The following is a 25957-nucleotide window of genomic DNA, read 5'->3' as shown; positions in this document are numbered from 1 at the left end:
GAGGACTGCAGCCCCCTTCCCTGACCAAAGCCTTCCCATCTGCTCCTGGCCCAAGCTCCAGGAGGGAGAAGTTTCAACTGTCAGTCAAGTTTGAAGTCTATCATATTGTGCTGAACATTTTAATTACTGAATGGAAAGTATCTCTTACCATTTAAAGTGACTAAGTAATTATTACTTAAAAGTAACCAGAGCAGTCCTGGGAACTGGGTTTTCAGTCAGGGACAAAGAAAAAGACTTAGCCCCACTGAATAAGTTTAAAGAGACAGAAAGAAAGTAGAAACAGAGGAAGAGAAATTAGGAAAACAATGCCATTTACAACTCCACCGAAGAGAATAAAATACCTAGACACTAACTTAACCAAGGAGGTAAAAGACCTAATCTTTGAAAACTATAAAATATAGATGAAAGAAACTGAAACAACACAAATGAGAAGATATTCCATGCTCATGGACTGGAAAAATTAATATTGTCAAAATGTCCATACTACCCAAAGCAATCCACAGATCAAGTGCAATCCCTATAAAAATACCAATAGCATTTTTCATAGAACAAGAACAAATAATCCTCAAGTGTGTACAGAACCACAAAAGACCCTGAATAGCCAAAGCGATCTTGAGAAAGAAGAACAAAGCTGGAGGTGTCACAATCCTAGATTTCAAGAGAGACTACAAGTGTGTAGTAATCCAAACAGTATGTTACTGGCATAAAAGCAGACACACAGATCAAGAGAACAGAGCAGAAAGCCCTGAAATAAATCCAACGTTTATGGTTAATTAATTGACAACAAAAGAGGGAGGAATATACAACAGAGAAAAGACAGTCTCTCAAAAAATGGTGCTTGGAAAACAGAAGTTCTATGTAAAAGAATGAAACTGGTTCACTTTCTAACACTACACACAAACATAAACTCAAAATGGATTAAAGACCTAAAGGTGATACACGAAACCATAAAACTGCTGAAAGAAAACATAGGCAGTAATTTCTCTGACATTGGTCTTAGCGACATCTTTCTAGCTACATCTCCTCAGGTAAGGGAAGCAAAAGCATACCTCAACTATTGGAACTATACCAAAACAAAAAGCTTCTGCACAGTGAAGGAAGCCATCAACAACAACCAAAAAAGGCAATTTACCGAATGGGAGAAGGTATTTGCAAATAATATATGATAGAAGGGTAGTATCTAAAATAGATAAAGAACTTATTCAACACCAAAAAAACCCAAATAATCCAATTAAAACACAGGCAGAAGACCTGCACAGGGAGTTTTCCAAAGAAGACATACAGATGGCACAAGATACACTAAAAGATGCTCAACATCACTAATCATCAAGGAAATGCAAACCAAAATCACCGTGAAATGTTACCTTACCTATCAGAATGGCTAGAATCAAAAGACAAGAAATAAAACATTGGTGAGGATGTGGAGAAAAAGGAACCCCTGTGCACTGTTGCTGGGAATGTAAACAGGTGCAGCCACTATGGGAAACAGTATGGAGGTTCCTCACAAAATTAAAAATAAAATTCCCATATTACCCAGTAATTCCACTACTGGGTGTTTACCAACACCCCCCCCCCCCAGAAACAAAAATGCTAATGTACATATATGGCCCTAGGGTTTTGCAGCATTACAAAAGCCAAGATAGGAGGCAACCCGTGTCCATCAATAGATGGATGAAGAAGAGGTGGTGTATTTAAACAATGGAGTATTACTCAGCAATAAAAGGAATGACATCTTGCCATCTGTGAGAACATGGATGGACCTGGAGGTTATTATGCTAAATGAAATAAGTCAGTGAGAGAAAGATAAATACCATTTGATTTCACTTATCTGTGGAATCTAAAAACAAAAACAAAAAAATGAGCAAAGAAACAACCCCCAAAACAGACTCATAAATACCAAAAACAAACTGAGGGTTGTCAGAGGGTAGGTGGGTAGGGGGATAGTAAGTAGATAAAAGGGGATTAAGAGGTACAAAAACCCAGTTATAAAATAAATAAATCACGGAGATGAAAAGTACAGCATAGGGAATACGGTCAATAATATTGGAATAACTTTGGTGATAGATGGTAAGTACACTTATCATGCTGAGCACTGAGTAATGTATAGAATTGTTGGATCAATATGCTGTTTACCTGAAACTAACATAATTATATGTTATACTTCAATAAAAAAAACTAAAAAGAAAACCCCCATAAAAATAAAGTTGTTTTCTGACTACACCCTACAGGCTATGTTTAACAGTTACACAAATAGCTATATATATATATATACACACACACACACACACACACACACACACATGCACACTTATACGTATATAAACACCTAAATTATACTTAGGATATATCCTCCTTTTCATGCAAAAGGTACTATACAGCATACTGCTCTACAGTCTGCTTTCTTTTTAAAGCTGAAACATCTTGCCACTCTGTCTAGATCAGAATATAGGGGATTCCTTTTATTTTTACTGAAGTAAAATTTATATAGCATGAAATGTACAAATCTTAAACATGCAATTAGGAACCTTTAACAAATACAGATGTTCAAGCAACCACCACCCCTTTCAAGGTATAGACCATTTCTATCATCCCAGAAAGTACCCTCAAACCCCCTTCTGATCAATCTCCAACCCATATAGGCACTCATTAATCTAATTTCTAGAACTATACACCTCTTAAAAAAAAAAAGACACTTTGTCAGAGAGTGAGAGAGCACAAGCAGGGGGAGCAGCAGGCAGAGGGAGAGGGAGAAGCAGGCTCCCCACTGAGCAGGGAGCCCGATGTGGGGCTCGATCCCAGGACCCTGGGATCATGACCTGAGCTGAAGGCAGACATTTAACTGACTAAGCCACCCAGGTGTCCCTTTGAATTACTTTTTGTGTGTGGTCTGAGGTAAGAGTCCTGGTACAAAATCACCAAGAGTCACTTTTTCTCTATGTCTTTCCACTTATTTCAGCACCATGTGTTGAAAAGACTAACCCCACGAAATTACTTTGGTACTTTCATTAAAAATTACTTGACCATGGCGGTGCTTGGGTGGCTCAGTCGGTTAAGTGTCCAACTCTATTTTTTAAAAAATATTTTATTTATTTATTATTTGAGAGAGAATGAGAGAGAGCATGAGAGAGGGGGAGGGTCAGAGGGAGAAGCAGATTCCCTGCAGAGCAGGGAACCTGATGCGGGACTTGATCCTGGGACCAGGATCATGACCTGAGCCGAAGGCAGTTGCTTAACCAACTAAGCCACCCAGGCGCCCCAAGTGTCCAACTCTTGATCTCAGTTCAGATCCTGAGTTTAGGATCCTGAGACTGAGCCCTGCATTGGGCTCTGTGCTAAGCATGGAGCCTGCTTGAGATTCTCTCTCTCACTCTCTTTGTCACTCCCCACCCTGCTCTCGCATGCACTCTCTCTCAAAAAACCCCAACCAATCAACCAACCAACTAAACAAAAAACAACTGACCATGTGCATGTAGTTTTTTTTTTTTTAAGATTTTATTTATTTATTTGACAGAGAGAGATCACAAGCAGGCAGGGAGGCAGGCAGAGAGAGGAGGAAGCAGGCTCTCCGCAGAGTAGAGAGCCCCATGCGGGGCTCGATCCCAGGACGCTGGGATCATGACCTGAGCCGAAGGTAGAGGCTTTAACCCACTGAGCCACCCAAGTGCCCCTGCATGTAGTTTTATTTCTGGGCCCTCTATTTTGAGCCAATTATCTATTTGTTTATCTTCATTCCAATATTGTTGTTAAGAAGAAAGCCACAGGCCCCAAATTGTGTCACTTAGGCTGAGTCCCCAAACTGGGGCTTAATACCTAATATAATTTCAACCTTTCCAAGAAATGTAATTTTAACAGGCCAGAGGAATTTTCCGATGGGTGCTAATGAGCCTGCTCCATGGGGCCTCTCTATCCTTCAAATGAAGATGTGGCAATCTGTAATATGGTGGCTCTTCTCCTAAGGAAAAGCAACCTTACCTGAATAGTCCTTTCCTTCGGCTAATAACATTCTTGCCCTGTCTTCTTTCCTATAAACATCTTCCATTTGTAAAGCTCCCCAGAGCTCCCCTCTCCTTGCTGGGTGGGGTGGTATCTGATTCATGAATCCTTAAATAAAGCCAATGAGATCTTCCCATTGACTCAGTGGAATTGTTTTTTAAGGGATTTGGTGGCAGTGTAGGGATCTGAAGCTAACAGCTGTGGTGTGCTAGAAGGCCTTCTGAATTCATGTTTTTTCTCCCCATTTCTGAGGGCCATTGGTGAGTGCCTTGCAGTTTCAGCTGTGCTCCTCGCGTTCAAACTACTAATCTAACTGACTTTCCAGTCTAGGGTGGACAGGTCCGTCTGGATGGGCAGGAGGCTCCAACAGAGCACGAGTTCTCAGCCCTTGGTTCAGTCTACAGTTCCGTGTTGGAATCCCTTCTCAGTTCCTGTCCATGGTCACCCTAAATGGAGTCTGCTGGGTTAGTCCACACAGGGGACTGCTAGTGGTATGCATGGCCTTCTCTTGGTTGGTCTGCAGCACCATGTTTTGGTTACTGGTTTGTTGGGGTACATGTTTGTCTGTCTTGCTTTATGTAAATAAAGGCCATTGCTAGTGGGGATCTTGGAGGGCAAAACGCTGCAAAAATTGGTGGGCTTGGGTGGGACATCTAAGAGCTATTAGAGCATTTGCCATCCAACTCAGACTCTTGCGTTAGGATGCTTGGTCATGGATCAGATTAGATTGACACTAGGTCACCAGCCAAGCTCAAGAACACTTCTGTGTGATGAGGCACACAGTTAGACACAATCCCTAAGCCAGCAGCAAGTCCTTCTGAGGTATGAGTTTAGCTTTGAGAAACCCAAAGGCCTAACTAAAAGGAATGGGACCCTTTGCTTCCAGAGAGCTGAGCAAGCCATCTTCTGGGGCTGAACACCTGCTCATTTTATGTCTAAGAACTACAGTCCTGGAAGTGGCAGGTGTCCAGCAAGGTAAAAAGTTTTACCAAAAATCATGTAGAATTGCAATGGCTATTATGGGGAACATTCCAGTCAGACAAGATCATTCATTTAAGAAGTGCTCTTGAAAGCAAGAGTTCCCAAATTAAACAGAATGGGGTACCTGTTTTAACTGGCATGCAGAAGCCTCCAGAAGGTCTCAAAATTCCAAAATAGTTTCACTGGAAGATTCATTACAAAAAGCTAATGAAAAAAGAGAAAAGGAACCAAAAGCAAGACACTAAGACTGCCGTAACTCTTACTGCTACCCTCTCTCCTTCATTCAAGGACTCACCTTAGTGAGCCTCAGGCTGGACTGCCTTTCTGCTCTGAAGAGACTACTATTAACAGTGACCTTTGAAGTCAGACCATTGCAGGCTACTGGCGATCCTCTCGAGGTATCTCTCAGTCCTCGAGAAATGCTAAAGCATTTCTTAAGCCCTGGGGGGATCCTCCAGAGTTTTTATAAATAGATTAGCTTTTGAACCCAGCAGGAGGGGGTAGTAAAAATCCATACTGTCGGGCGCCTGGGTGGCTCAGTGGGTTAAAGCCTCTGCCTTCAGCTCAGGTCATGATTCCAGGGTCCTGGGATCGAGCCCTGCATTGGGCTCTCTGCTCAACGGGGAGCCTGCTTCCTCCTCTCTCTCTGCCTGCTTCTCTACCTACTTATGATCTGTCTGTCAAATAAATAAATAAAATCTTAAAAAAAAAATCCATACTGTCCCCTCCTTTCCACATATAGACCCATGGGTTATTGATTCTTTCTGTCCTGGGAGTAACTATTTCCTTCTTGATTGTCTCCTTTTGTGTCTATGAAGGAGGCTTGGCTTTCTTTCCACCTTGGACGTGCAGTTTGTCGGTCCCTTCTTCCGCTGTCTTTGACAGTGACTCTAGATCTTGTGACCATACAACGTTTTACATAACTCTCTTCGAGGACGCCTCTTAGGTCTACAAGGTTGTTTAACACTGCCCCAAATACTCACTGTTTGTCCTGGCTGGAACCAGACCAGATATCTGAGAGGACTTAATAACTCTAGAATCAGAAATTTGGTAAAATTGGAAGCTGATACTCAGAGTCTCAGAGGGATTTTTTTTTTTTTTCTTTTTAGGTCTTCTCCTTCCAAGCTAAATATACCCAAAGGGAAAGCTATTCCCACAGGTGGATGGCGGTGTCAGTCTTTGATACCAGTTAGGCGGCAACTCCATTTTCTGAAGGGCTGAAAACAGCTGTCTTGGTTTTCCAAACCCAGTCTTTACAGGACTAGCAACGTGATTCCAGGAACAATTCAAAGATGGCCAGTCCTTTTTACCAGTCCCCTGTTTATCTCAAAAGCCTGGTAAGTGTAAACCTTCTGGCTTTAAGGGGACAGAAGTCATACAAGGGAGCGCCTGTAGTTTTATCCTGTGCCTTTATAATGTGCATGTTCAGTGTCCTGTCTGGTGTTCTGGGGGGCTTTCCCAGCCCACCTCTTTAAAGTACAGATTGCAGGGAGGTATTCTTATCAAAGAAAAAAAAGGGGTAAAAAGGTCATTTGGAACCTGACTTGCCAAGGACAAATAACACGTCTTCAGTATCTTCTCCACAAATACACGTTTTTAAAAGCTTAAGTCATCTAGACAGTTCAGCTTAACTTATTTCACCTATCAGAAAAACAACCTCAGATCCAGCTTCTAAGACTAGTAAATTTTGTACCTTTTTCATGGCAGGTACCTTTTTCATTTTAAAATAGAAGTGTCTTTGAATGTTCACATGGGTCAAATGAAGGAGGACTTCAATTGCCTCATTTTTTGACTTTTTTTTTTTTTTTTTTTTTTAACATCAGTCTGTATTTTCTAACAGATTAAGGTCTTTTCAGTCTATCTCCTAACTGAGGCAAAAGACCCTGCGGGCAAGGCATGCCAGATGGGAATGAAACTACCCCTCAAAGCAATAAGGACCGCCCAGAGCCTGCAAGACTCCATGTGAATAACCCCAAAACAGCGACTGGCTTGACCTTGGCTGAACACCTGCACCTACACCGACTTCTGTCCACATTTTCCTTATATAAAACCAGGAAGTATTTTCGGGACTTTGGAGGCCGACTTTGGGCCACTAATCCACTGCCTTCCCGGTTTCAGCCTCCCTGAAAGAAATTCCTTTCTTGTTGCACCATTGATGAGGGAGCAGGAGGCTGGCTGAGGACAAAGCAAAAGCTGGCACCTTGCACCCCCTCTCCACCGGCTTCCCCTCGTAATATGTGTCACATTCCTCAGGCACCCCTGACTGCCCTAAAAGAAAAACAAATAGTTCACTTGCAGAGATCACAATCCTGCAAGGCAGGAGTCTCCCTTGGTTTACAAATGTCCTTGAGATTTACAACAAAGAAGTTACCTTATCAATAGCCCAATTTCCAGAGGCACATAACTCAGTTCCTCAAGCCCTAATGTCACCCTCCCCTCCATAAACAAAACTGAAGGAGGCTGAGGTAGAAGGAAAAGTAAATAAAGTTAAATTTCTTCTAAATCTAAATCTCACTAACAAGGACGCTTGATAGCAGGACTGTGACTCCCAACTGTCTTTATGTTAGTGCCTCATTAGAGGGAAATCGGCCTTGGCTTGATAGTAACCAGGACTTCAATATCCTGACAGTCTTCTTTACCCCAATAGCCCTTCTGAACACCCCTTTGTCCTCACCTACCCAACTCCTGTGTATATAACCAGCCACTCCTCACATGCCCGGGGCAGCAGCTCTTTCTGCCCATGGGTCCTGTCCCTGTGCTTTAAAAAACCACCATTTTGCACCAAAGATGTCTCAAGAATTCTTTCTTGGTCATCAGCTCCGGACCTCACCCCACCGAACCTCACCTAGATTCTAGAACTTCATCACCATCACTGGTCTCTCTGCCTTTGGGGTTTTGTTGGTGGTGGTGAGTGGCTAAATGCACCTGTAGCTATGCTGTAGGCATATGGTATTTTAGACCTCCAGGTGGTGGTGCCGAAATTAATCTGTAAAAGAGCTCTACTTACATGGCTTGAAGGCAAGTACTTGTAAGGTTTGGCCATTCTAAAACTCTTACAAAGATAGAAACTAGAAACCCAAATGTTTTTCAAGTTCATGTGATCTAGAAAAATACTTGATATGAAAGTGAATTTCAGGTTGCTGGTTTAATGAAAACAGACATCAAGATGAAATATAAACTTTTATTCTATCTGAGCTCACTAGCCTAATAAATTCATGTTGATGCTTGTAAGAGCAGTCAAAAAAAAATAGCTTAGGATAATGACTGACTTTGCCGAATGAAGTTTTTGTAGGTAATCTAACATAGTTATTAAGGACAAATAAATAGATGTAAGCAAGATAGAAGTTTATAAATGAACTTTTCAACAAAATTTATGTCTACTTAAATAGTTTCCTCCAATTTTTTTTTTGGTAACCTAAAACCTTAAATTTTTGCTGAGTTAGGTTAAATGATGAGTTAAGTTAAATTCATTAAATTTAGGTAATTTCCAAATATAACAAAAAACAAATGCATTGTTAGCCACAGGTTTATCTACTATCAGCTTCTCACTACGGAGAAATTAAAAGATATTTGTATATGTTAACACTATACGGAAAAAGTTCAAAAGGCACAGGCTTCTAGAACTTTTGAAATGTATTCATAAATTTGCAATTCGAAAGAATGGGTTATCAGTATGTTCTTGTTACTGTAGGTGTGTTTCCCAGATGGGATGAAGATCTTCCTGCTGCAAGGCTGACGCCCCCACAAAACCAAAGAAATTACTAGAAACTCTCTTTCCCACTTGGGGTAGATCTTCCCTGATTGCCAGTGATCAAAGCACCCACTGCACCCAGCAAATCAGACAAAACTTAGCAGAACTTTGCAAATGTTGTACAGTTCTCTCAGAAAACAACTTTCTGCTGATCCTGTCTCATGCCAGTATGACCAGCTAGTTAGTTTAAGTCTTTAAAGCCTTATGCTAAAGCCTACCATGAACAGGTTATACATGCTTTTCCTGAACCCAGGTTCAAAGACTCCTGTTGGGCACAGTCTGGAACCTGGTGACTGGGTGTTTTGGAAACATCACTGTTAAAAAAAAAAAAACAAAACAGCTCTTGACCCTGTGGGAAGGGACGTTACCAAGTGCTCCTGACCACTGACACAGCTGTAAGATTAAAAGACACAGAGCCTTGAGGACACATCTCACAGCTAACAAAGGCTCCCCCTGACATTGGTCCCGGGCACACACCAGATACCTCGAAGTCAAACTGATGAGGAAGAGATGTAGCTGACCTCAAGGTGGACTTCCATTTGAGACACCAGATTTAGACTTCATACTTTATTATTATTTTTTAACATTTTATTTATTTATTTTGACAGGCAGAGATCACAAGTAGGCAGAGAGACAGGCAGATAGAGAGGAGGAAGCAGGCTCCCTGTTGAGCAGAGAGCCCAATGTGGGGCTCCATACCAGGACCCTGAGATCATGACCCGAGCCGAAAGCAGAGGCTTAACCCACTGAGCCACCCAGGTGCCCCTAGACTTCATACTTTAAACAGAAAACCCCCTATCCTTCTTTTCCGTTCCTTTACTCTAGCACTGGCCTGGCAAGATAACCCCTTCATCCGGATCTCCCTGGTCATTATTAAGTGGGGGTAATCTTTTATTTCAGGCTAGGAAAAAATTTAACTGTGCCCCTAACATTTTACAATAAAATAAAATGTCTACCTGGTCGACTCCCCTTAATTTTCAGTTTGAATTACACTGACCTCCCTAGGAGGGTTTCAGGATTCAGGAGCTACTCCTTATGGCAGGTCCCTATTTCCCCGGTTAGGGATATATATAAATGAAGGTATGATTGAAAACTTTCCCCTAACTCTTAAAATTACTGCAAAATCTGCTGTTAAAACAATAGCAGACCAAAAAATATCCTTAGACTTTCTGGGCACAGTTGTCCTTGATACAAGAACAGCTCCTGATTCTCTTTTAGCTGAGCAAGGGGGTGTCTCTGCCACGGCCGACAGGACGCTGCACCTGGGCTAACACCTTCTGGGGAAACAGAAACTCAGTTATGTAAAAATCACAAAACAAAGTACTTGGCTTAAAAAAGATGACTTCTTCCACAGGGTTCTGGTGCCAGGGGTCTAAAGTACTCTCCAAATACTGGGAATTATCCTGTTTATAGGAATCATAATCATCTCCCCGGGCTGTTGTATTCACTGGAAAGCTTTACTTTCGTGATCATAGCTGCTGGCCACCAAGCAAATGATCTCCCTAAGACTGGAATGTTTAAGGAACAAAGAAAAGGACTCAAAGAATGTATGTCTGAAACCAGGACCTGTGAGTATCACAGAAGTTAGGTGGAGATGGCATGACCAATGGGTACAGCACAAAGGAACAAGGGCAAGAACTTGGGAGCAGCACCTGCGAATGGCACCAAGACCTTACATTTTGATCTCTCAGTTACTCCAAGAGTCTGACCAAAATGGGGTAATTGTTAAAAAGAGAGTCACGGGCCCAAAATGGTGTCACTTCAACCAAGTTCCCAAACCAGGGCTTAATAACTAATCTAATGGCTCTTTCAACCTCCCCCAGAAATGTAGTCCTACCAGGCAGCTCAGAATTTTTTAACTGGCACCATGTGGATGAGGTAATCTGCATAATGAGACCCTTTGCTTTTCCCCCTCAGGGAAAGCCACCTTGCCTGGAACAAGCCTTTCCTTCTGCTAGTAACTTTCTATCCCACCTTCCTTCCTATAAAAACCTCCCATTTTGTTCAGCTTCTTAGAGCTCTCCTCTACTTGTTGGGTAGATGCTGTCTGATTCGTGAGACGGCTAATAAAGTCAGCCAGCTTCAAAAGTATTCTGTTGAACTTTCTTAACACCACATTGTCTTAATCTTTAGTCACTTTATAGTAACTTTGAAATCAGGTGGTATGAGCTCTCTAACTTTGGTCCTCAAGAATTCTGGGTGTGAGACTCTCAGTCTTCAGTGTTTCTGTATTTTTTTTTAGAACAAGCTTGTCAATTTCTTAAAAAAATTATGTTGGGGGCGCTACACTGAATCTGTAGAACAATCTGGGGAGAAATGACATCCTAATAATATTAAAACTTCCAATTCATGAGTATAATCTCTCTCTCCACTTACTTTGGAGTTCTTTAATTTCAGAAAGGTCTTAAAGTTTTCAGTCAAGGTCTTCTTTCCATGGCTTCTGTCAAATTTATTCCCAGTTATTCTGCATTTTTTTGATGGTGCTAAAGACAGACTTTAACAATGATTTCTTAATTGTTGTAAGTGTCTAGAAAAGCTATTTGACCTTCTATCTCACAATTTTGCTAAATTCACTTAGTAGTTACTTTGTAGATTCCTTTGGATTTTCTATATAAGCTATTAGGTCATCTGTAAATAAAGATGATTTCACTTCTTTTCTATTTCTTTTCCTTCCTCTCTTTTGCAGTTCGTAGGACCTCCATGACAATGCTGAATGTTACTGGTCAGAGCTTTGTTCTCATCTTAGATGGGAAAGCATTCAAAAGTTCACCATCCAGTATAACATTAATTACAGATTTCTCATGGATGCACTTTCTCAGGCTGAGAACATTCTCAGCTTTTCTAGCTTGTTCACCTCCTATTAAACAGACAGCTAAATAGTGTTACTTTATGTAAGCAGCCCTCTACTGACAGCCACGTAGATTCTCTCTCTTCTGCTGTTACAAACACTGCAGAGAAGAATTCTGCACAAATGTCATTTCACAGCAGTACACGTGTACCTGTATATTAAGTTCGTAGAGGTAGAGAAGTGCCTGGCTGGCTCAGCTGGAAGGGCATGCGACCCTAGATCTGAGGGTCCTGAGTTTGAGCCCCACGTTGAGTGTAGAGATTAAATAAATGAGCTTAAAAAATTCAATTTCTAGATGTAGAGAAGGTTTTGATTTAAAGGTATATACCTTCATCACTGGTGAATACTGATGCATGGCCTTCCATTGATCCCCATCTCAGCAATGTATGAAAGTGTCTATTTCCCCACACCTTTGCCAGTAGAGCACATTATCCAACAGCAGGTGCTGTCATCCAACCACTGGAAGTGTGAAAACATTAGATTCTTACACACAATCTCCCCTATCATAGGGAAAGTCCTGCCTCTTCTAATATGCTTAAGCAACACTGTGCTTTATCTTGGAAGCATCGATTCATGTCTATATCTCATTCTTATACTGAGATATTTTTGGTCTTTTAAAAGTTGGATTAGCAAGGTGCTTTATAAATTAGAGAAATCCTTTTATATGAATTGCAACTTGTTCGCCTGTTATTTTTGCTTATGTTATTTTTGTAATTGCTTCTTGTGTGGCCAAATTAACCCATTTCTTATTTTATGTCTTCTGAGTTTTAAGTCATAGATAGAACCCTTCCATACTTTGAGGTTATAGAAGAATTCTCCCATGGCTTCTAGTACTTTCTCGGTTCACTTTATACATTAAAATCTTTAATCTCTTTGGGGCACCTGGGTGGCTCAGTGGATTAAACGTCCAACTCTTGACTTTGGCTCAGGGCATGCTCTCAGCGTCAGGGCTTTGGAAGTTATCTCCCATGATCTCTTTATTTGGGCTCCACAGGGTGTGGCTTACTTGAGTCCTCTCTCTCCCTCTCCCTCTGCCCTGCCCCCCTCTAAAAAGCAAGTTTTTTTTTTAATGGAACAATAAGCAGTTATTTTTTTAATTAAGGGATAGCTCTATGAATACAAAGATACATTATTGTTTTTTTATTAATTTTTAAATTTTTTAAATAAACATATAATGTATTTTTATCCCCAGGGGTACAGGTTAAAAAACAAGTTTAAGAAAATGAAGTCTTTAATCCATTTGGACTTATTCATTCAAGGATTGAGGCATAGATCCAGCTTTTTCCCCTGGATGCCAGTCCAGCTGGCCCAATACTACCTGTTGTATGTTGTATAACAAAATGCCTGTCATTTTGTCACTGATTTGAGATGCCACTTTTATCATGTACTAAATTTCTGAAAGCATTTGGGTCTATTCCTGGATTACCTAGTATCTTTCACTGATCCTTCCAACATGAAATAGTACTGTTACCAGCTAGACCCTAGGATGTGATCTTTATTGCTAGCCTTCTTGTACACAATGACCTCTGTCCCACATTTTCCCTTAAACTCTTCTTTGCAGCTTATCTCTTAACTCAGGCAAAAGACCTGAGGGCATAGCATCCCTTGATGGGAACCAAAACTGCCCCTCAAGCAATAATGATCACCCAGACCAGTTTGAGCTTAGTTAGCCCCACCTCACAGCTGTGCAGATGGACCACAGAGTGACCCATGGAGTGACTGACAGTTACCTGTACCTCATCATAGTACTAAAACTTCGAAAGAGAAGCAAGAACCTCATTTACATAACATATAATGTGTGTACGTACAGCTATATTTCCTCAAGACACATGTGTGACCTGATGCCCACCTCTACATATGGGACAAGGCTTCCCTTTCTAAATATTCACCCTAACTGTAAATAAAAGGAACCCATCCACCCTTGCTCTGGGAGTCAGGGCTTTGGAAGTCATCCCCCCATGATCTCCTTATTTGCAGCAAATAAAATTTCCTTTATGCGGCAACTCACCTACTGTAGTTTCTATCTGTGACTCACCAAGAAGTGAACTCATGTTAGTTCCATTACAGTATTTTAGTTACTACACTTTATATGTTTTAAAAACTGAAAGGACTAGGCTAGTTAGTCTCTGCTGTTTTTCTCATTCAGATTTTTTGGGCTTTCTTTTTTTAATTTCCTTACAAATTTTAAAATCAGCTTATTAGTTCCTGAAAAAATTCCGTTTTTTGTTTTATTTGGAATCATGATAAATTTATAGCTCAACTCAGGGAGAAATGACATCTTTATAATGTTGAGTCATACTGTCAACAATAGTATTTTTCTATTTGTTTAACTTTTCCTTGTAGCTCAGGAACATATTACAGAATTATTTTTATGGTTCTCGTGTATTTCTGATTAAATTTGTCTCTAGGCACTAAAGTACCTAGTTCATTTTTGTCTGTATTTTTTCTCACTGCGGTAAAAGCTTTTTGAAAATACATGAATGCTGCAGATTTCAGTATATTGATCATGTTTCCTGGCATCTAAGTAAGTTCTCTCATCATTTGTAGTTTTTCGGTTAATTTTCTTACTACCTGCTGAGTAGTAATTTTTACCTCCTGCTCTGAGTTTTAAACCTCTAATTTCTTTTTCTTTTCTACTGTGAAACAGTCTTAACACCAATGAATCTGAATTGTTGCTAGAGCAAATGTTTTCTGAGCTTTCAGTTAGTATTTCTGGAAAATAAGGTCAGATACACATTTAACATCATTTTGTTTTTCCCCAAACACAATTCTCCGTTAGACCTTAATTTTGTCAAGATTGTTAGGGTGGTGCTTTTCAGGCGTTTTATAACCCTGTGCTGGTAAAGAATGGCCCATCTCAGTCCTGAGGGTGACACAGAGAAGCATGAAAAATGTGGGTCACCCATGGTGTGTGGTTGACCAGTTGCCTGCAGAGCACCTCATTAGTTGGCCCACAGACTGTGGTTTTTTCCCCACTTCACTTTTCCTCTCCCTCCCAGTGAAGCCATTCAAATTTGCAGGAAGTAATTCAAAGAGCTGACTGTATATTTCAATGCACCTGTTGGAATTCCTCTGATCAAACAATGCAGTGACATGCATGGGCACCCACACTGGAGGCTAGGACTAGAACTTATTGGGAGGAAAAACACAAGCCTTTTAGATTTTAAACACATAGGGGGACTCAAAATACAATATTATGTTGAACCCCAAGGGAAAAAGATACACTTGCTTGTTATCTTCCGCACTATTTTTTCACTGCTCTTAAAAGCTGATACTGTGGGACACAAACCTTCTTGATATCCAACCACTGGTCTAAAAGGGTATGTTACGCCTCACGTGATCAACTGAGGAAGAAGAAACAACTGGTTTAGTCAATAGAGGTATTTAGAAAATGTTCTTTGGCCCTATGGCCACACTTCTCATGATTTCAAGTTTTTACTCTTGGCAGTGCTCTTCCATGATAAATATGATCATTTCCATCTTAAAACAAACTCTTGCTTGTGTAGGGAAAGGAAATGGAGCCCTCAAGGCTATTTCTCTCCCCCGACTCTGTCCAAGAAAGGCCGATCAGCAGGTTTGTCTTTCCATGAAAAGGTCTGCATTTCGGGGGTGAAAGGCCTAGGACAGGCATGACAGAAAACTGGGGACCCTCGGACACAGACTATGGGCCTTCCCCCAACCCCACCTTGGTGTGAGCCCAAGGAGGCCATTTGCCAGGCAAAACAAAACCAATGCAGCCTTGATTATTGGCTTTGGATTACAGAAGCTAATATGGACACTGTCTGGGTTTGCACGCCAACTCTTCTACTTGCCGCTTGTGCCACCTTACCCTGTCCTTGCACTAGGTTTTCACCCTATAAAATAGGGATGAAAACAATGCCTAGAGCCCAGTGGTTTTGAGAGGTCCAGATAAATGAATACATGTCAAGAGCTTCGAAAAGTACCTGACAACTATCAAAACCTCAATAAATGTTCGCCATTATCATCCACAACATCAAGATACAAGCTTCCCATGGAATTACAGTTGCCATTCCATTCACAGCAAGAAGAACTCATCTACCTCTGCTTAAGCTGCAACCTGAAAAAATTCCATTCTCTTTCGATTCCCTCTGCAGGCACAGTTACAAACTGTGTTCCTTAAAAAAGTCCTTCTCAAAAGACAAATCCTGTATGACCTCACTTATATGTGGAATCTGAAATAGTCAATTTCACAGAAGCTGGCAGTGAATGGTAGTGGCCTGAGGTCTGGAGGAGGAGGAATAGGAAGACGGTCCAAGGGTAGAAGGATAAAACAAACAAACAAAAAACCCCTTCTCTCCAAGTGTTAAATAATTTAACTTACTACAACACTGCAGTTTATTTTTTTGGCTTTAGTTGTGTTTCATTGAGATACATTAATAATAGCTGACAAAACTCAGAATTTTTAAAAATAAGGTATAGAAATATACAATGGATACTCCTCTCTGAAAATAACCCTCTCCTTTTCCAATTACATGTAACACAAAGTGTTCATTTTAGAAAAGAATGCCAGGAGAACGGTCAACTGTATTTTTCCTCCTGTGTATCTGGAATCTACACAAGTGTTGGGTTTTGTTGTAAGCACCTCCGAGACCAGCGTTTTCCAAGCTATACTTATAACCCATTAGATTATGAAAAAAATTAGTCTTAAAAAAGTGAAACAGTTGGAACTATTAGTATGCATCATACACAGCAAGGGGAAATCTTGTCACGTGAGACTTCTATTTCTGTTTTACTCGTAAGTACATATGAAGGTGTATGTCCACGGTACTGGGCAGTGATGGAATACATTTCCTACCATGGGTCCCAACCAAGAGTTTGATCAATACCGTGCTAGACAGCTGGCACATACCTTGTTCTACTTAAATTATCATTACTTCTCAGGGACTCTGCACAGAGGTCTCCCTCATTGTAAACACGTGGACAACTTTTCAAAGAATGGTAATGCAAAAGAAACCTGAGTCCTCCTTCAGAACATCTCAGCATTTTAACGGGGGCCACGGGTAGTCATGGCATTTTCCCAGTTACCTCTCAATGGCTCAAATGGGAGCCACTTACCATGGCAACAACCCCTGCTTCATCACTGTAGCTTTATTCTCTAGATACCTGTGAGGCACCTCCCATGTGCCACGAACTACACTAAGGGACTGGAATGGCTGATGCTAGGAGGAGTTCACAAGCAGATCCTTGAGAAGGACCCGTTTTCAGTCCTCATTGGGAAGAGGTGTGGGGTGGCCACTTGGCCTTGCCCATGTAGGTCTGCTCCTTCTGGAGAAATCTAGAGCTATAAAAACTAACAACGTTTCATAGCAATAAAAGAGCAAAAGTAAACCATTTCTATTTGTAATGAATAGGTGGAGGAGAAAAAAATACATACCAACTACTTGATAAAACCACCCCATTGGTAATAACTCACAATAGCTCTAGTGTTGTCCTGTAGGACAATGTGCACCTTCATTGTTGACTTTTCTCCTCTTGTGGCCTGGTTCCGAATCCACTGTCCATGCCATTGTTGCAGAGTCCCTCCTTGCCCTTTCCCTGGCCTTTTCTAGACGGTGGGCTCTACCAGATACCTCCTTTGTGCTTCTGACAATACCCACACAGCAACAGTTGCACGTCAAATACCCCATGACTTTGTGGATGGAGAAGGAAAAATGGAAGCTTCTTACCTTGGAGGAACTGGTAGCCTGGGGCACAGTGAGTCTGCATTTGGGTTCTGGGTGTAGTTGACGGAATTCAAACTATAAACACACAGGAAGGACCCTGGAAGCAGAAGACAAACACATTGTACCATCTCCCTACATTGTGCTCAGCTTTGTAGGGGAACCAGGAAGAAAGCCGGAGACCTTTCACCAAACCGGGAAGGAAAGGGAATTAATCACTCAGATATAGAAACAGGTCTACAGGTGTTCTAAACACAAAAAGAAAAAGCATACGATCGTACAAATCATACAAATTGGAGGTCAGATTAGGTTCTCTCTCTACCTACCCCCCCCAATCTTGATTCAAAACTGGAAGTTGATAGGATTGGCAGGAAAATCATTTGAAGTTTTCTGAAGATGATTTATTGCCCAGGCTTGATATTTTTAACCCAGCCTTGCAAATAATTTTTTCAAAATCGGGCACACCATTCCACCCGCAGATAAACCTTGCAATGGGTGGCCTTGAATTTCTTTTACTTTCCTCTGCTTGTTTAATCCTTGTAACGTAAATCTCAAGGGTGGGCTCTGAGCTAGATACTTCAGTTACATGCATGATTAGAGCAAGGATCCACAGGCCAGCGTTTTAATGAAAGAACTTACTTGTTGGCATTTCAGCCCCGAGCCTGCAGCCCCTCTCTAGGACTGGACGTGCCCATGTGCACAGAGCTCTCTGACCTCTGTCTGAACCTGCCTCTGGGGCCTACAGGTCAGTCTACGCTGTGCTCAGTAGGGATGACCACTCCCTGGCAGTGAGCAGAGAACAGCTAGGGTTTCAGATAAATTCTAGGTAACACTGAATGAACAGTGCACAAGCCCAGGAGAAAACAATTATGGCCTTTCCTAGGCAAGAAGCAGCAGCCCCAAGGAAGGACAATTTCCAGCTTTGCAGAGAAGGCAGTGTCAGGGCAAGCTGTCTCCTCTAGGTTGGCACCATTGTGGTCACCCCGCTGCGGTTCCCAGCCTGAGGGAGAAAAGCACGCCCCATCCCGCAGTGCCCACCATTGTTGTCTGCAAACAGCTGGACCTCTTCCAGGGTATCAAGCTGCTCTCCAGGACAGCTGGCCACGCAGAGGATGGTGGAGCTGAGCCTCACGTCCTTGACTTCCAAGTGGCAGGAGTTCATAAAGAACACGTGTCTATGCAACAGAGGAAACAGAAGACTATTAGAGCATTTCCTCTCATCGGGTTTAATTATGCGCCTTAAAAAAATCCATATGTTATTAAACGTGGGAATAACAGGCAAACGTTTATAACCAAATGCTTCATTTACCGTGTATTATGCCTACTGGGGTCATCTATGGAGATGTGCAGGGCAGGAACCAGGCTCCAGTGTCTCTCCTGGGAGAGAACACTAAGGGATGACCTGAGGAAGTCAATGAGGAAGCAAAGGGACTGATTAAATCTCCCAGGGGACCCGACATCAGGCCAGTGCAGAAACTACTCAATGAAGCCCACGGAGGACATATTTGCACCTGAGTGTCCTTCAGAGAAACAGCTGAACTTCACAGGCAAGTGAGAAGGACAAGGGGAGAGCTGAGGCTGTGAATTAATAGGCTGCCCCTCCCTCTGCTTCCCAGCTTGAGAACGAGGAAGCTCAGGAGACCCTTCCCACTCCAGCTTGGGTAGGTGGGGGACGAGAGCAAGGCCAGTTGTTGCCATTAGTGGGGTCATGAGCCAGGTGAGCAGTAGTAGCCCCAGACCATGCCCAACACCTCTCACGGCTGTGGAGATTGGGGGAACAGCATAAGAGACCCAGAGGCTGCTCAGTAGGCCGTCCTCTAGGGCAGGGACCTGGAGTGGGGGTGCAGATCTCTTGGATATACGATACATGCACACTTTACTTACTCTTTAAAAAATTGTGGTAAAAAACATAAAATTTTACCGTCTCAACCATTTTAGGTATAGAGTGCAGTGCCCGTAAGTACGTTCCCCCTGCTGTGTGCCCATCAGCAAACCCCCATGGGACGCTGTTCACCTTGCACAACCCAAACTCTGTACCCAGTAAGCAGTAAGCTCCCCGCCCCTGGCAAGTGCCATCCTGCTTTGTCTCTGGGAATGTGACTACTCTAGTTACTTCAGAGAGGGAAATCATAAAATATTTTTCTTTGTGCAACTTATTTCACTTAGCATAATAGCCTCAAGATTTACTCATGTTGTAGCCTGTGTCAGAATTTCCTTCCTTTTTAAGGCTGAATAATATCCCATTTAAAAAATATATATATATATATGTTGTGTGTATATATACACACACACATACACACACAACATGAGGTTTATTCATTCATCTGCTGATGGGATGCCTCGTTACTTCTACCTGTTGGCTACAGAGAATAAAATATATACTTTACAATTCCAAGAGGAACTGACCATTTTTCAGCATGCATGGGTCCATCTGGGTAGCCCCTTCCTTCTTTTCTGTAAGTGACCCACAGGTGCAGGAGGAAATGCCAGACAGCAGTCCATGCCCCGCAGGGCAAAGCTCCTCTATTCAGCAGCAACATTCAGGGGTAGAAGAGGCCTGGTCTGAGATTTGCATTTGGTGATTTCAAATGTATATTCAGGGCCTATTTATTTACTTATTTTTAAAGAGTCTATTTATTTATTTGACAGAGACACAGGGAGATTGGGAACACAAGCAGGGGGAGTGGGAGAGGGAGAAACAGGCTTCCCACTGAGCAGGGAGCCCAATGCAGGGCTCGATCCCAGGACCCTGGGATCATGACCTGGGAGGAAGGCAGATGCTTAACAACTGCGCCACCCAGGACCTATTTAGATCCATAAATTTTCTCTCCTAGAAGGTGCTCTTGATCAAGTCTCAAAAATTATGACAAGGCAGTCCTCCTCTTAGAAACATCATGGCTGGGGATTTTTTTCCCTCCGGGGATTTCTGTCTCTCTTTTCTTCTTTCTGTTTCTGTGTCGGAGTTGGAGGGGGTGCTGACACCATAGTGTCGTAGTTGAGAGTTTCGACAGGGGAGGTACTGAGACACATTCCCCGAAAGTCCCAGCTGGGATTCAGGGATTTCCACTGAGATAAAATACTGTGGGTGGTGCATGACTGGTATCATATAACGGGACATGAATCTGATCCATTACGGAGAACAGCAGCAGCTAACATAAAGCCTTAGCTCATGCGGTATCTCAGTGGATCCTTGTGAGGTAGGTAGAATAACCAGTTGAAAAGATGACAACTTGGCTCAGAGAGGTTAAGCGCTCTGCCCCAGGCCACACAGCTGAAAAGTAGCACAGGCTGAATCTGAACTCTGGACTGGCTGACTCTAAGACCTGTGCCTTTCCAACCACACACACGCCTCCCTTTTTATGAGACAGGCTGACAGTTTTAAAAGGAGAACTGGTTTCAAGGCTCCAAATGGCTCACTAATACAGTTCTGAAATATAGTACAGCCCCTCTAGGTTGGGGACTGACTGGAACACTTACTTTTTTAGGGTCATGTCCTGCCCTGAAAGAGGGGCCCCTTCCACTGGGGAGTTCTTCTGGCCACACACGTTGCCAAAGCTGTCATAGCCAAAGAGAAGTCTTGCTGTGGCGCCTGCTGCCACCGAGTAGCCCGTGATGAACATCTGGCAAAACCCAAGGGGCACGTGAGAGCCTGGCCCATGCGCTGAAGACTTAGACCTCACCCTCCACTCCACCCTGCTCCCTGGAGTCGCCCCCCAACCCCGAGGGTGCTGATACAGAGTGCAGCCAGGGAGAAGGCCAAGCTCCCCAGCATCACCGGGTACTCTCCTTCAGCGACAATGTCAGGAACCCCAGTCAGGACGCTGTTACTCTCACACCTGTTTTAATAGGTTAGGTAGGGAGAACAAACTTTAGGGCTGAACAGATTGTTCTCCATGTTCTCACCCCCACACATCCTACCATCTTTTCCAAGAGTCTGTCATTTTTCCTTCTGGGTCTAACTTTAACAGGGCAACTCAACACCCCCTCAGGTTCTTGCTTTATCTAAGGGTTCCTGGGGCACTACTTCCTCCCCAGAGCTTCCTTCCATCCCTCTCTCCTTCCTCTTCCCTTCCCTTTTCCGGAGTTTCCTTCCCTCATTCCTGCCTTCCCCGTTTTTCCCTCCCTCCCTTCTCCTCATCTCCCCACCCTTTCTGCTCTTCTTCTTTTGTCTTCTATTTAGGGGACTCGGACCCTCAGAGGACAGAGGCAACACAGCAGACGTGTATCAAATACTGCCCATAGCAAGGGAGAAAATGGTGTTTGGGGGTTAAGTGCTTAAGATACACAAAAGAAAGGATCTCAGGAATTCTGGACAACAACATCCTGCAACCTACAGTCACTAGTATCCAATTTCATCATTAATATGGAATATCTGAAATTTCCGCTCAGACGACTTTCGTACTGTATGCCTTCACCAAGACTGTGTATCTTCCAGAATGCCCTCTTAGTGTGGTAAGCTTCCCAGTTGACAATGCACAGAAGAGCATTTAGTAATTCAGTCCCGCCATAATCATTCCAGGAGTGTGGATATGCCACACCACTCAATAAAATACAGTAATGACACCCCATGGCCCAAAGGTGCGTTGTCCCAAAGTCAAGTACGTCGCAGATACTCTTCATTCGCTACTAATTTAGAAATCAAAGTAACAGTCTTGAAGTGCCCAGCCTGTGCCAGATGTTGCCAGGCGGCCACAAAGATGAACAAAATCGAGTGCCTGCCTTCGGGAAACAGCCCAGAAGATGGGCAGGCTCTCTGTCCCCGGCCCATCCCAGCACCCCCTCAGCTCCAGGTCAGATTTTAGGACTGAGAGAGCACCACCTTTGCTGGTGGACAGCTCCCCCACCCGGTACTTAGAGGGGGTGTGGGCTGCTACTGACCCAGCCCCAAGCTACTTCTCTTGCCTTCTCCGCTCTCTGGAGTGTGGGAGGATCCCGACTGGGTCTGGACTTGAAGGAAAGGGAAGCGGGGCTGCTGCCAGGCTCACCGGAGAGCTAATAAGGAAGGGGTATTCTCCTCTTATCAACATTCTGTAGTTAGTATCTCCCCTGGGAAGCTGGAGGGAGGAGTGGAAGCTTCGTTTTGTTTTACGCTAGGAAGGATCGGTTCACACCGAGTCCCTGCCTTACTACTACTACTTTAAACCATCACTCTGTTCTAATTCCCAACACACAATTACAGTTCCATACGATGGGTGATAAAGCAGGAGCAGATGGATACCAGGTATGGTGAGGCGACCAAGGTGCTATGAAAGATCCAGAAAATGGAGTCTTTAAAAGGAACGGGAGAGGGCAGATGGGGGAGAACACTGCAGAGGTAAGTAGAGGCAGACATGGTCCAGAATTTGAGACATTCTGTTCTGTGTCTTATGCAAATATAAACAAAGGCCGGCACCCTTTGTCTTTGCAGCAGACTGTACTTGGCTGTAATTCTGACTCCCCACCCTAGACCTCCTCTGGTCCTAACTTGGGGCAGCACCATCAATCACCCCGTCTAGCATGCACCTCGTTACCGATCAGCACGTCAGAAAACCAGGAAGCCTAACAGCAGAGACAGAAAAGCACGCCTTGCCCTGGTTTAAGCATCCGTGGTTAAAAAATGTTGCAGAAGATGGGAAAGGCCAGTCGGCTTGAAGGGCTCTCATTATTATCCAAATGCAATACAGTAAAGAGAATGCAGGAATATTTAAGGCTTTCTACCGTGCTAAAGACATGTAATTTGAAAGCAGTTTCCAGCTCTGTGCCCCCTCTGGGATGGTTCCTAATTCTTCAGGCTGTGATGGGCCATCAACGAATCCTTTCCCCAGATGGCTGTTGGGCTGAGAGTTTGGTAGTGATGTCCTAGGTTAGAACCCTGGAGGGGGTAGGGAAGACCACTAAGTAACATGAACAGCCTGAGGTCAAGGCTGCTGGGCATCTGCAGGACAGGCGCTCACTGCCTCTGTACACTAGGGACCCGGAGAAACAGCAGCATCTGCAGGGAAGCTGAGGAGGAGGCAGTGCAGGAACACACTCTCCTGGCTCCTACAGAAGGGCCTGGAGGGCGGTGACTTGACAACTCACAGCACTCAGCCACACCTTTAAGACCCAACCTTCCATCTTACCTGTAACCACATCGGTCAAGAGAAACCAGTAGGTAAAGTCAACAAATGAAAATGCCTTTTGAAAGAAAGAGGAACTTGGAAAGAGAACCAAACATGGTATAGCAACAAAGGTAATTACTACAGGGTAGCTGTAATGCTGCTTTGTAAATTAATCATTAACCATGTGGCTAACAGTGTGCCCCAATCCAGAATGGATCATCTCATGAACCTGGTCTTTCAAGAAGCTGAGTGGGACTCCTCCTGCTGTGACCTCAACTCTAAAGTAAGTTATCAAAGCACCAAGATTTAGCTGCCAAGAGACCCTCCCAGGACTAAAATGGCACAGCCCGAAGAGGTCTACCAGCAATCCTATTTAACTGGAACTAGAATGGGAAAAAAATCATTACCTATCTAACTAGAGTTTATATCAAAGTCTCGTTTCCCCGTTAGCTGCTAAACACAACAGACCGAGCGTGTGTACATTATGCTCAGCTAAAGTGAGAGCCATTTATCTATAGGCTCACCCTGGATTTTTCTGTATCAGAAGAATGGCAAACAGGTGCCAACTACTGCGTTTGGAGGGCTGGGATGGTGAAAGAACTGGCACGCAGTGAGCTCAGATAATAGGGGACCACACACTAGCATATAAATAATCCTAAAAGGTGATTCTCATTTCCTAATGGAGACTCCTATTAGAATGTGGCCTGATGCTGTAAGACAGACTGTCTAACTTAGCCAGTCACCTGACAGGAACTCCTGAGGACTGATGTTTCTTCGGTGGTAAGAGCAGCTGTCTCTCATTGCAGCACAGACCTTAACCTGGTACCACCTGGAGCCCTGGGCTTCCCCAGGGAAGGCACCAGGAAGATGACTGCTATTTGGGCCCAGTCATTTCAGGGCACACGCTGTGCTCTCTTCCCTACTGGGCACCCATACTCACCAAACCAGTCCAGAAGAGAAAGAACAGGAATAGCCATGTCGTATCTGTGCATTTCCTATAAAGCTGAGGTCTCCACTCTCTTTGCTGGGGGGTTCTCTCTGCAGAAGCCTTCCAGACAAAAGAAAAAAAAAAAAAACGGGGCGCGGGGGTGAACTTGAGGAAAGGCGGATAAATAATCCTATGGGTCCCAACCTGCAGCCAAACGTACTGAACACTGTTCAAAGTAACTTTTCTTTCTTTTCCTTATTCCTCTCTTTTCCTTTTATTTATTTTTTAACGTGGCCCCCTGAAGTTTTCAACAGAGACTTTGAAACACCCGCTCTGTGCGGAGCGGACCTGAAGTCCCCAGCCGCCAAGCCCTACCTGGAGGTGCACCTGCAGGCGGCCCCAAGTTTGTGCTCCGCAGCCAGCCTCTCCCTCGCCTCCGCCCCAGCCACTGAGCGGGGTCCTTCCCGCCAAGTGTCCCCAGGACTCGGCGGCGCCGGGGCGGGGGCTGTATCCGCCAGAATTGGGGAAGGCGGAATCGTGCAAGGAGGTCGCCAGAACCTGCCCCCAGGACCCCCAGGCCTCCCGCGGGGCCTCCCCCCCAGCACTCCCGGGAAGCCCCGTCGCTCCGGGGCGCGGGGAGATCGCTCACCAGGTACTGGGCGCCGGGGCACTGCATCCTACGCTCCGGGGCCGGGCGGGGGACTGGGAGCCGACGGGGCGCCCGCGGCGGGGGAGCTCGGAGCCGGGAGGCCCAGCGGCCGGAAGAGACGCAGCGCCGCCCCGCGGCCGCCTTCCAGAGCCACGGACTTGACCCCGGGCGCCACCTGAGCGGCTCTGGCCCTGCCCAGGTCAGTCACCTGTTCGCGGGAGTGCCGCCTTTTTCTAGGGCGTTAGGCCTCCACCACCTGGGCGGTGGCACCTGCGGGGGTATCCCGCCCGTTTCCCGACCCAAGCGCAGACCCGGGCCCGCCACGATCCTAATGAACGGGTCGACCACTGCAGAGAGTACGAAGTAGAAAGTCTCTGCAAATCCTTCCCCGCGGGTGGGGAACGGTCATAGGTAGCTAATGGTAAATGGCACTTTCCAGGTGCCGGCTTCTCTTCTAAGGGCTTCACAAGCATTGTTCAATAATCGATTAGGCAGAAGTCACTGTTATCTGCGAAACAATGAAGGAAACTGAGGCACAGCAAAGCAGTGATGGCGTATGCCAGTAAGCATGCTAGTAAGCTCTAAAACTGTGAGTTGAACCCAGGTACTCAAGCAGGCACTTTCAAGGTGGTTCCTTGCCAACAGCAGTGTATGAATCATGAAACTAAAACAAAGAGAAATATGAAGCATGAAAAATTGCAATTAATGTTCGTTGATGCTATGTATTAATAACGTGGGATACATATAGGAAAACAGATACAGCTGAGGAGGAATTAGTGATGGGAAGAAGTTTCAGCAACTCTCCAGAGGCAGCAGGAAAAGGTTAAGAAAAGGAAATAAGGTAGCTTATTTGCTTTTGTTTTAATTTCTTAAAGGATTTTATTTATTTATTTGACAAAGAGACAGAGCACAAGCAGGGGGAGCAGCAGGCAGAGGGAGAGGGAGAAGCAGGCTCCCAGTGGAGCAGGGAGCGGGGAGTGGTGCTCAATCCCAGGACCCTGGGATCATGACCTGAGCTGAAGGCAGACACTTAACTGACTGAGCCA

The 25957-nt window shown here is 44.0% G+C and overlaps 1 protein-coding gene across 6 annotated transcripts in view; it reads right to left on the bottom strand.

Annotated features, from left to right (window-relative positions):
- The window catches only part of LOC111143353 (solute carrier family 44 member 3), a 95952-nt gene extending 71014 nt beyond the window's left edge, over positions 1 to 24938 (bottom strand). For 2 of the 6 annotated variants that reach the window (XM_022497037.1, XM_022497038.1), the window contains exons 1-5: positions 24912 to 24938; positions 24275 to 24382; positions 20732 to 20874; positions 18293 to 18429; positions 17261 to 17354 (exon numbers count right to left, since the gene is read on the bottom strand). In XM_022497037.1, the coding sequence (XP_022352745.1) occupies positions 17261 to 17354; positions 18293 to 18429; positions 20732 to 20874; positions 24275 to 24382; positions 24912 to 24938 (509 nt within the window). Of the gene's footprint in view, positions 1 to 17260; positions 17357 to 18292; positions 18430 to 20731; positions 20875 to 24274; positions 24400 to 24911 lie in introns of those variants that run through there. The other 4 variants (XM_022497039.1, XM_022497040.1, XM_022497042.1 and 1 more) reach the window with 4 other exon arrangements.
- Between the last annotated feature and the right edge of the window lie 1019 nt (positions 24939 to 25957).

Source organism: Enhydra lutris, unplaced genomic scaffold, assembly GCF_002288905.1.
Source record: "Enhydra lutris kenyoni isolate GAN:26980312 unplaced genomic scaffold, ASM228890v2 scaffoldscaffold9, whole genome shotgun sequence".
In the NCBI taxonomy this organism is placed as follows: Eukaryota; Metazoa; Chordata; class Mammalia; order Carnivora; family Mustelidae; genus Enhydra; species Enhydra lutris.
The sequence above is the reverse complement of the archived record's forward strand: the minus strand, read 5'-3'. Positions and strand labels throughout refer to the sequence as shown.